Here is a 12,265-nt window from a genome sequence, read left to right as displayed (position 1 = left end):
AAAAGTTGAACAATGTTCAACTTTTGAGGCCCGTTTATGCAAATCCCGCCAGTGAGCGATAGCCAATCAAACCGCGTGCAAGCTGGGAGAGCCAGACCGCAGTTCATTTCCTCATATTCCAAACGAGATATTACGGTAGCAAATCACCCGGTTCTTTACGACCAGAACTATTTACCGGGATACAAACCGGAGGAACCAGGCATGGAGGGAGGTGGCAGAGGCAGTGGGTGAAACTGGTAGGTTTTTCGCCTGTTTGGAGAGTTTATATCCAGTTTACTTCGTTTTAACATTGCTATTGCTTTGTATGTCGGGGGCGGGAGATTCATGTGATTGGTTGCTGGTCGCGTTGCTCGCAAAAAATCGCCAAGCTTCAGACACGCCCAGCTTCAAGATTTTTTGATGCCTGTAGTGTAGACGGGCCGTAAGTCTGAAGAAACTTCAAGATTGGATTACCATACTTTTTCAATATATTCAGTTTCAAGACTTAAATGTCAACATTTAAGCCACATAAAGGTATTAAGAATGTTAGCCTGAAAGCCTAACTTATTTTCTCACACAGCTGCTGAGAGACTTGTTCATTTTCATCTTCAGGGGCACATTGGTAAGCTCCGGGACTTACAGATTGTTGGCAAACTCACAGAGCGTTCTTGCTTCCTTTTCACTTACAGTAGTGTCTATTAGCTTTTTAGAAATGACCCCGTGCTCTGCGACGTGCGATGCCTCCTCAGTTTCCTCATATGGAATATGAAATGACTTGAAGGGCAAATAGAAGATAACAGTGAAATATATTCAGAGAGAGCTTGAGGTATCTTTTAGGCTGTCCTTCTGCCCGACCTACAGGTCCCCGTGGGTGATTATGGCGCATGGCAAGAAAGACGATAATTTGGGTCCTGACTGAATATGTCAGCAGCCTGAGCTGTACAAACTACCAGGGGCTTATTGGAATGTATGGCCAGGAAGGGGGTTTGCTAAAGCCGGAGTGTATTGGCCGCAGCGTAACAAAAAAAACGAGATACAATCCTTTTTTGTTATGCATGTCTGGCTTGGCTGGTTAGTGTTTGCTATGCATTAGCCGCCTTCACTCTTTGGAGACTGGCAGCGTCTGCACACAATGTCTCGCAGCAGGAGGACGTGCACGGGAAGGAGTGATACGGAAGTTAACGACAGAGAGCAAAGCATGGATGGGAAAAAACTTGGCTGAATGGGGGAGGGATTGGAAAAAGTTGCTAAATCAAAAACATAGAGAGGGAGGCGCACAAGGGGAAGAAGAGGAGATCAAGTGATGTACAGAGTGAGATAAGAATTGAACACAGACAGCAAAACGACAACAAAGACAGACAGAAAGCATCCAAAGTGAATCCCAGTGGATCTTCATGTGCGTGTGGAGTTATTAACTGACAGATCAGAAGAGATCTCACATCTGAGTCCAGCCCTTTCAGAACATGACTGTAAACCAACTCCGCTTTAACCATCATACGAGAACAGGTGCTTCAGAGAGTGAAACTGTCCCTTTCTTGGCGTAACAGACTCATTGCAACAGCATCAAATACTCGTGTAGCTTTCTTTCTTTTTTTTGTCTTGCGATTGTCTTATTATGTGGGTCAAAATAGTAGAAGCTGAGCCTGAATAAGGGGGTAAGAAGTGCCACTGGAACTTCAAAGAGGTTCAACATGATGCAATTGGATGCAATGCAATGCCAAACTGTAGCAACGTGGCCTCACAACGCAGGTGTCTGAAGAAAGAGGGCAACACATTTTGCTTAACAGCGTGGACAGAAAACTGCCGGTTGTCATTATCTCAAACTGATCCTCGTGATAATCAGAATCAGGCCTGAGACGTGGCTTGATTTAAATTTCATTACGAGCACTCCGCCGCGAGAGAGTCTGTGTCGTAAGACTAACATTTGAATGAGCTGAAATTGGGGTGCAATCGTGTGACACCACATAAATTGCCTCCACAGATGAGAAATTAAATGATAACATGAACTTGTGATCAGAACGGGGACTAGAAGCGAGCACTAGTATTTTTTTTTAAGGAGTACAATCTAAGACAGAGGAACATTTTACATGTCGAAAATACTGATGCACATTACCGGCAAGCTTCCTTATTTCCCATGTGATTTTCCAGAGGTGAGAACTTCATCGGCAAAAGCTTTGAATCGTTTAGACATCACCTAAAGCAATGTTGTTTAATTATAAATTAAATCCCATTTTCTCCAAACTGCCTTAAGCTATTACGTTCATGAATGAATTTGGAACATGAAAAAGCTGATATCATTGACGTCGCCTGCACGAGGTCCGCTTTCCTACGAGATTAGCAATCTATCATCAGTTGTCGGAAATTATTAGTTTCCCATCGATTGATGTTAAAGTAAAGCAAGGAATCAAGGCGGATAGAAGTGAAACACAACATAGACAGAGATCAGTTATATTGGTTGTGCCCACGTTCATCACAGGACTTTGTTGTTCACCATGTTGCCGGCCAACGCTCTGAAGAGCACTGCCCTGCATGTGCACGAGGAGAAGCTTTTGTACACATATTTGCCATAATTAGCTGTGAGCTGTTTTCTAAGGCTGGCGGAAGAAACCCAGCCCTTTGAGATAAGGGCTCCTTTGTTTTTAATCAAAGCTGCAGTTTGAATGAGAAAATGTTCCAAATGACAGTCAAAATGAAAAGGAGGTTTTTAGGCAGCCACAGAGCTTTTAGGAATCAAATCAAACCTCAGAACCACAGTGGGGGAAAGCTGTGAAAAACACAATGAACTTTTCATTGCTTTGCACAAAGTTATGCCTTTTATTCCCTTCCTGAAATATGGTATTAACATTCTGTCTGCATGACGTGCCCTGGACTGGTCTGACTGAACCATCACTCAGAATAGATAGAAGTTATGCTACTGATCTGAAATCCAAATGTTGCCAGACATTTATCATGAGACCTTGAAAATAGGCTGATGTGTTTCAAAGTGAAGTTGATTGAATCGCTATTATACAAGGTGGTAGTGAGCAAGGCTGGATCTATTCTCAACACTTTTAAGGTATCATCCATATTAACCAAATGTCTTCTGCCAAACTATACCTGCTTCAATCCCTTTTTGTAGCCAGTTCTAGAACAATATTGTTATGGTCTTGTTTGCATCTTATTCAATTGAATGTGATGAGTGATTGGTCCATTGTACCTCACCTAATATAAATAATGTGGTATGATGAAGTTGAGTACTGTGTCTTTGAGTTGGCAGTTAATGTCATTATACCTTTTTGTTCAGTTACTTCTTACATATTTTATTAACACTTTCTAACACTTAATACGTCAAATAATTTGTCTTTTGTGAACATTTCTAAAAGGGTGGTAGTGGCATCTGCAACATAATGCTTCCATTCGCTTCATGCAGTGGTTCTCAACCTTTTTCTGTCATGCCCCACCTGTTCCTCATCGCTCCAATAAAATGGTAGGCCAAGCTTACAATTGTCAAGTTGATCGTTCTATAACAATATAACAATATATCTACAACAAATGACACCAGTTTATAAACAGAGAAAATCATTAACAAATAACAGTTCAGAAATAGAGAAAATAAAAGTGCAATGGTGTCAATCCTTGCTTCAAATGGGCTGAGTTCCAAAAATATAGAAAAGGGGCCTACTATGCAATTGTGTTATCAATGGTAGCCCAAGCTTAACATTGTCAAATGTATTTAAATAACGTCAAGTTCTACATTTATAAGAAATAACATCAGTGAATAATAACAAATAACATCAATTCAAAATAGAGAAAAATCAATAACAAATCAATACATTCAGGAAATACATTCAGCAATGCAAATGACCAATTGAATGCATGAGGCTCATCACTGGATTATAAGTGAATGCAATGAGCCTGTTTTGCACTGCACATCTTTTCAAAACGTGGTTAAAGGCTTGATAATGCTACTCGCAAGTCGTGCTCAATGTTGAGGTGTGTGTGTGTACGTGTATGTGTATGTGTGTGTGTGTGCGCGCGCATTTCATATGTGTATATGAGAGATGTTTACATGTTTGTAAATTATTTTGGTTTCAGGTGTGTGTGTGTGTGTGTGTGTGTGTGTGTGTGTGTGTGTGTGTGTGTGTGTGTGTGTGTGTGTGTGTGTGTGTGTGTGTGTGTGTGTGTGTGTGTGTGTGTGTGTGTGTGTGTGTGTGTGTGTGTGTGTGTGTGTGTGTGTGTGTGTGTGTGTGTGTGTGTGTGTGTGCAGGCTCGGATTGGCCATCGGGAGATTCGGGACTGTTCCCGGTGGGCTGCTGGCTCTGGCATAGGTGGGCGGTGGACTTTCACAGCACCGGTACCGCACACGCCGCCGCAAGCACCCGAGCTGCAAGCTGGGTCTGTCATCGGCATCAAGCTGGACACTTTTGAAGCTGTGGAGGACACTGAACAGGCTGTTGTTCATCATGGATAACACCACCCCCCCTGTCCACCTGCAACTGGACAGACAGCGGAGCTCCTTCTCCAACAGACTGCTGCAGCTCCGCTGTCACAAGGACCGATACAGGAAATCATTCCTGCCCAGTGCAATAACTCTGTACAACTAATCACCTCTGGCTGGCAGATAACTCTCTGCTCCATAGCTTCTCTCTTCACTGTACATTTACATTTATATATTCAGCTTAATATTTAATATTCCATCTGTCACGTACTTATGTATCTTCTATAATACCTTTCTTTATATCTTGCTAATTTGTAAATTCAACATCTATATTTTCTACTTTCTTGTTTATTTCTTGTCTTTTAATTTGTATTGTACAATGCCATGTCTTTTTATGCTGCTGCAACACAAACATTTCCCAAATTGGGATCAATAAAGTGTATCTTATCCCAGGGGTTCCCAAACTTTTCCATGCCAAGGCCCCCCAAAAATCATTAGCTTCTGGCCGGGGACCCCCTTTGCAAACCCACCAACAATGCTACAAAATATGTCACACATCAACTTTAAGAACGTTTTTGTTACTTTTATTCTCTATTCAATACTGTAATTATTACATTTGTTTAGCATGAGAATAATATTAACAATATGTTTTCAACACAGAATAAGATTATTCTCAACACTTTTAAGGTATCATCCATATTAACCAAATGTCTTCTGCCAAACTATACCTGCTTCAATCCCTTTTTGTAGCCAGTTCTAGAACAATATTGTTATGGTCTTGTTTGCATCTTATTCAATTGAATGTGATGAGTGATTGGTCCATTGTACCTCACCTAATATAAATAATGTGGTATGATGAAGTTGAGTACTGTGTCTTTGAGTTGGCAGTTAATGTCATTATACCTTTTTGTTCAGTTACTTCTTACATATTTTATTAACACTTTCTAACACTTAATACGTCAAATAATTTGTCTTTTGTGAACATTTCTAAAAGGGTGGTAGTGGCATCTGCAACATAATGCTTCCATTCGCTTCATGCAGTGGTTCTCAACCTTTTTCTGTCATGCCCCACCTGTTCCTCATCGCTCCAATAAAATGGTAGGCCAAGCTTACAATTGTCAAGTTGATCGTTCTATAACAATATAACAATATATCTACAACAAATGACACCAGTTTATAAACAGAGAAAATCATTAACAAATAACAGTTCAGAAATAGAGAAAATAAAAGTGCAATGGTGTCAATCCTTGCTTCAAATGGGCTGAGTTCCAAAAATATAGAAAAGGGGCCTACTATGCAATTGTGTTATCAATGGTAGCCCAAGCTTAACATTGTCAAATGTATTTAAATAACGTCAAGTTCTACATTTATAAGAAATAACATCAGTGAATAATAACAAATAACATCAATTCAAAATAGAGAAAAATCAATAACAAATCAATACATTCAGGAAATACATTCAGCAATGCAAATGACCAATTGAATGCATGAGGCTCATCACTGGATTATAAGTGAATGCAATGAGCCTGTTTTGCACTGCACATCTTTTCAAAACGTGGTTAAAGGCTTGATAATGCTACTCGCAAGTCGTGCTCAATGTTGAGGTGTGTGTGTGTACGTGTATGTGTGTGTGTGTGCGCGCGCATTTCATATGTGTATATGAGAGATGTTTACATGTTTGTAAATTATTTTGGTTTCAGGTGTGTGTGTGTGTGTGTGTGTGTGTGTGTGTGTGTGTGTGTGTGTGTGTGTGTGTGTGTGTGTGTGTGTGTGTGTGTGTGTGTGTGTGTGTGTGTGTGTGTGTGTGTGTGTGTGTGTGTGTGTGTGTGTGTGCAGGCTCGGATTGGCCATCGGGAGATTCGGGACTGTTCCCGGTGGGCTGCTGGCTCTGGCATAGGTGGGCGGTGGACTTTCACAGCACCGGTACCGCACACGCCGCCGCAAGCACCCGAGCTGCAAGCTGGGTCTGTCATCGGCATCAAGCTGGACACTTTTGAAGCTGTGGAGGACACTGAACAGGCTGTTGTTCATCATGGATAACACCACCCCCCCTGTCCACCTGCAACTGGACAGACAGCGGAGCTCCTTCTCCAACAGACTGCTGCAGCTCCGCTGTCACAAGGACCGATACAGGAAATCATTCCTGCCCAGTGCAATAACTCTGTACAACTAATCACCTCTGGCTGGCAGATAACTCTCTGCTCCATAGCTTCTCTCTTCACTGTACATTTACATTTATATATTCAGCTTAATATTTAATATTCCATCTGTCACGTACTTATGTATCTTCTATAATACCTTTCTTTATATCTTGCTAATTTGTAAATTCAACATCTATATTTTCTACTTTCTTGTTTATTTCTTGTCTTTTAATTTGTATTGTACAATGCCATGTCTTTTTATGCTGCTGCAACACAAACATTTCCCAAATTGGGATCAATAAAGTGTATCTTATCCCAGGGGTTCCCAAACTTTTCCATGCCAAGGCCCCCCAAAAATCATTAGCTTCTGGCCGGGGACCCCCTTTGCAAACCCACCAACAATGCTACAAAATATGTCACACATCAACTTTAAGAACGTTTTTGTTACTTTTATTCTCTATTCAATACTGTAATTATTACATTTGTTTAGCATGAGAATAATATTAACAATATGTTTTCAACACAGAATAAGATTTGTATAGCAGGGCATCTTTGTTCCACCACAATGTTTTTCTTATTATAGACACTATGTTGCAATACATTTTACCCTACAGAAAATATATTTACATATGCAAGAGTTTTTTTTTTTTGTCTTTCTTGCATTATGTCTTCAAAGGTTTTCAGTCAAAAAAGAAAAAAAATCTATTAAACTGACTTGGTTCTGTAAGTTCAACACTATATTCCCACTGAATAACAAACCTTTCAACAAACTGTTGATGATACAAAAACAGAAAAAAGAAACCAAACCTCTCTTTTGTGTGTGTGTGTGTGTGTGTGTGTGTGTGTGTGTGTGTGTGTGTGTGTGTGTGTGTGTGTGTGTGTGTGTGTGTGTGTGTGTGTGTGTGTGTGTGTGTGTGTGTGTGTGTGTGTGTGTGTGTGTGTGTGTGTGTGTGTGTGTTGGAAGTGACAGACAGTGATCACACTAGTGGGAGGGATGGGCTTGGTGGCTCCTACACAGTCTGTCAAGCCTGGGCTTAATGTCTGTCAGTGCCATACGCATGTCATTGTCCACATGTAGACGTGCTCTATGTTTAGTTTTGAGTACCTTTAAAGTTGAAAAGCCAGACTCACACAAGTAAGTTGTTGCAAAAGGGAGAAGGCATTTCAGTGCCCTGTCAGCCAAGGTGGGATAGTCCTTTCTTACATGTAGCCAGTAGTTAGACAGGGGAAGAGCCTCAAAGTTTAGTTTTAAATCCCCTGAGTTTGTCATCTCAATCAGCTCCTCCTGTGACTTTATGTCCAAACTAGAACCGACACCGGGGGAAAAGGGGTTCCTAACCCAGTTTAAATGTGTGTTTTCAAGGTCAGGGAAATAGTCTTTAAAATATCCTTGGAGGTGCTCCAGGTGGGACTGGATCATTGGAGAGATGGAGCCCAAATCATCACATGACAGCAGCTCCTGGTGAAGTAGTGGGAACATCTCTGTGACTCCCTCCTGGAGCTTGTTTGACCACAGCATAATCTTTTTGGAAAAAGCACGCACTTTGTCTTGCACCTGCAGTATGTACGTGTCACGTCCTTGCATGCTTTGGTTCAGTACATTTAGATGCAGAAAAATGTCTGACATGTATGCAAGTTTGCGGATCCAGGTTGCATCAGTGAACCGCTCTGCCAGCTGATGCTTTTCAGAAGAGAGGAACTCTCCAACCTCCCTCCGCAGCTCATAGACACGGTTCAAAACTGCGCCCCGTGACAGCCAGCGCACGTTTGAGTGAAGCAGCAGCCCCTCAAAACGGGCGCCCATCTCATTACAAAGCAGGGTAAACAGTCTGTGTTTCAAGGGGCGGGCTTTAATAAAATTCACCACTTGTACAACCTCCTGTAGTACCTGATTCAACTCGTTATCCATCCTTTTTGCGACAAGTGCCTCACGGTGGAGCATGCAGTGTGTGGCGACTACATGCGGGGCTTTCTGCTTAATGAGAGCGGTCACTCCACTGATCTTGCCGGTCATTGCCGCGGCTCCGTCCGAACACACCCCCACACAGCGGGCCCAGTTCAATCCGTTAGACTCGATGTAATCGTCCAAAACTTGAAAAATATCTTTCCCAGTGGTTCTTCTTTCAAGTGCTTTACAAAACAGTATTTCCTCGACAAATCTCTCCTGGGAAATAAATCGAATGTACACAAGCAGTTGGGCCTCATTCGATATGTCTGTGCTCTCATCTAGTTGAAGAGCGAAGTACTCGCTGGCTCTCACCTGCTCCAAAAGCTGAGCAGATACGTCCTGCGCCATGTCACCAATCCGTCGGCTGACGGTGTTGTCCGAGAGTGGGACAGCGTCAATTTTTTTAGCAGCATCCTCGCCAAGCAATTCTCGGACAATGTCTTTGGTAGCTGGTAAAAGCAAATCCTCTCCGATTGTGTGAGGTTTTTTTGCACGAGCAATGTGGTATGAAGCTAAAAATGATGCCTTCAGGGCCCGCTCGGGAACGGTAGCTTGCTGTGTGAATGCAGCAGATTGCCTGGGCAAATGCTCCTCTTTACGTCTGAAGAAGTCTGCCGTTTTTTCGGCCTCTGCCGGATGTTTTTGCATCAAGTGACGCTGAAGTTTCGAAGGTTTTAAACACTCGTTTGAGAGGGTCTCCAGACAGAGCACACACTTCGGGCAATCATGGCCATTTTTCTGTATGGCTGTAAAGCCATACTTAATGTACGCTGCCTCGTACCTTCTGATTTTAATTGGCCAGGAGTTCTTAGGTTTTTTTGCAGCAGTGTCCTCCACAGCAGGGCTGTTGGTCGGTTCCGTTGACCTGTTCTTTGTCAAAAACCTGTCCATTTTGAGCTAGCTAGCTTGCTCGCTTGAGGAGCAAAGCAGCTTGATAAATGGCGCAAACCGCCAGGTCTAAACATGACGTCATGGCGTCGTGAACGATGTTTTGACTGGTAGGCAATCAGAAAGATGACTATGGCAAATTATATGTTCCATTATTATAAATTATATTTTATAATTATGATTTTTAAAAAAAAATCAGATTTAAAATATTTATTAAAAAATAATTAGAATTTTTTTTTTTTGTCTTTCCTTTTTTTTTCTTATCTTCCCTCCAATTTTCTGAGGCCCCCCTAGCGCCCCCTGGCGGCCCCCACTTTGAAAACCACTGTCTTATCTTACTGTAGTGTGTTTTATAGGTTCCTGAGCATGTAAATGGTCTTAAATGGTTAAAAAACAAAAGTTCCCTCAAGATGGAGTTCTTTTGTAATTCCGTGACAACACATCTCTAAGTGGTTGACCAAATCACAGAGCAGACTGGGCTCTGGTTTCAGACAGAGGGTGAAAAGAGGTGCTGCAGTACAGGCAGTATGAGAAAAATATAAAGCTTTTTGAACATTAAAGCATGGAGACATGTCCCAATAGAGACCTAAAACATACAGTGGGGCAAAAACATATTTAGTCAGCCACCAATTGTGCAAGTTCTCCCACTTAAAAAGATGAAAGAGGCCTGTCATTTTCATCCTAGGTATACCTCAACTATGAGAGACAAAATGAGAAAAATAAATCCAGAAAATCACATTGTCTGATTTTTAAAGAATTTATTTGCAAATTGTGGTGGAAAATAAGTATTTGGTTAATAACAAAAGTTTATCTCAATACTTTGTTATATGCCCTTTGTTGGCAATGACAGAGGTCAAACGTTTTCTGTAAGTCTTCACAAGGTTTTCACACACTGTGGCTGGTATTTTGGCCCATTCCTCCATGCAGATCTCCTCTAGAGAAGTGATGTTTTGGGGCTGTCACTGGGCAACACGGACTTTCAACTCCCTCCAAAGATTTTCTATGGGGTTGAGATCTGGAGACTGGCTAGACCACTCCAGGACCTTGAAATGCTTCTTACGAAGCCACTCCTTCGTTGCCCGGGCGGTGTGTTTGGGATCATTGTCATGCTGAAAGACCCAGCCACGTTTCATCTTCAATGCCCTTGCTGATGGAAGGAGGTTGTCACTCAAAATCTCACGATACATGGCCCCATTCATTCTTTCCTTTACACGGATCAGTCGTCCTGGTCCCTTTGCAGAAAAACAGCCCCAAAGCATGATATTTCCACCCCCATGTTTCACAGTAGGTATGGTGTTTTTTGGATGCAAATGAAAGCTTTAGCGCAAGTTCAATAAGGAAAACCTAACAATGAGTCACTTACACGTCACTCTATTGCTCTCTCCCCCCTCATTAAACATGTGGGCGTCACCCCTCAGCAGCCAATTGCTGTACACGTTAAATTCCTTAAAATGCCTGCTCTTCCTCCCTGTCAGTTGTCATTTCAGGTGACTACACGCAATGGTAGTACTACATACTCCTTCTCGTGAGAAAACTGTAAAGCAAACATAGCTCAAGATGTCCAACTCTGACAATTCGGATCACGAACCTTCTCTGGAAGTCTTCGGTCCCGGTTCGGCTCCCTTCAGCGGATTATCATCAGAGGCAGACTTCCTCATCGCCCGGCTCCTGCAGCAGGGCATTCCCACAGCCCCAGGCATCACTCTCTCTCAGCTCCGAGAGCTCTCGGACCAGGTCTCCAGCATAGCTCCCCAGTCCGGGGCAGCAGCTCCAGTCAGCTCCCCGGAGAGATCAGGGCGATGACGCGGCCGCAGCCGTGGAGGAAAAAAGGGCAGGAAGTCGAGCCCTCCAGGATCCCGTCCGCCTCCAAAATCCACCCCTTCCCAGGCTCGCCAGGCCGGGAGTGTCTCTAACATGCCCCTCATGGAGAGTAGTGTGGCCGGCTCCCTGCAATCCCTGGCGAGCTCCATGAGAGCTATCGATGCTCGCCTCCAGGCCCTGGAAGACTCCGTCACAGGAGCTTCAACTTCCGCTGCCCTCAGAGCAGCGCTCTCTGCCTCAGTCCCGCCGGGGTTGCCGGGTCAGGGTGTCCCACGCATTCCAGCAGTAGCTCCTCCCTATTCTCTGGCTTCAGCCCTCCCAGCCCCCCCTTCAGGTAGGCCTTTTATTTCCCAAGCCGCCAACATCTCCTCACAGCTTAGGTCGAAAATTCTTGAAGGGAAGGACGTCAATCTGCTCAGCCTTATTCTGCCCTCCCCGGAGTACGATAAAGCCATCGCCACAGGAGGAAATATCCCCGCCATCTTTAAGGCCGCAGACCCCAGGCTTATCAGAGACATTAGCGTCGGGCAATTCATGGTCGCTTTCGGCATCTTCCGTGATGTTCTCTGATCCGTCTACACTGAAAGAGTAGAATTAGATGCGTACATGGCCATTATTGGCGACATTAACATTACTCGCCCTTAGTGTACATCTCTCCATATCTGCAGTTTCTGCAGGGATGCACACCCGAAGTCCGTTTGCCCCAGGCGCAGCCACAGCCTCACAGTAGCTCTGCGCCAGAAACCTTGCGGTGGAAAAACATTCTGAAATATCACCCCTCCACTCCCATTAACATCCCTCAGCTAGCAGCTGCGCTTTTTACTCACCCAGATTCCGCGTTCGTTGACTATCTCCTGTCAGGGCTCTCCCAAGGCTTCAGGGTAGGGGTCCTCTCATCTCCCACAGTGACTTTCGTAGCAAAAAACTTACAGTCAGCCGCTAAAGAACCCAACATAGTTTCCCAGCTCATCGACAAAGAACTTCTCAAAGGATACATAATCGGTCCTTTTAGCTCCTCCTCCTTCTCAGTGTTCCATTCAAATCCCATCGGAATAGCCACACTCAAATACT

The 12,265-nt window shown here is 43.4% G+C and overlaps 1 protein-coding gene across 1 annotated transcript; it reads right to left on the bottom strand.

Moving 5' to 3' along the window:
* Positions 1 to 2,449: 2,449 nt before the first annotated feature.
* LOC307018965 (zinc finger BED domain-containing protein 5-like) lies at positions 2,450 to 9,376 on the bottom strand (the record flags this gene model as incomplete). The annotated part of the gene is made up of 3 exons (XM_079649527.1): positions 2,450 to 2,504; positions 6,324 to 6,508; positions 7,742 to 9,376. 3 exons carry the CDS (start codon positions 9,374 to 9,376, stop codon positions 2,450 to 2,452), a joined length of 1,875 nt encoding a protein of 624 aa, XP_079505653.1.
* Between the last annotated feature and the right edge of the window lie 2,889 nt (positions 9,377 to 12,265).

This window comes from Notothenia rossii (genome assembly GCF_949606895.1).
Source record: "Notothenia rossii genome assembly, chromosome: 1".
NCBI lineage: Eukaryota > Metazoa > Chordata > Actinopteri > Perciformes > Nototheniidae > Notothenia > Notothenia rossii.
The sequence above is the reverse complement of the archived record's forward strand: the minus strand, read 5'-3'. Positions and strand labels throughout refer to the sequence as shown.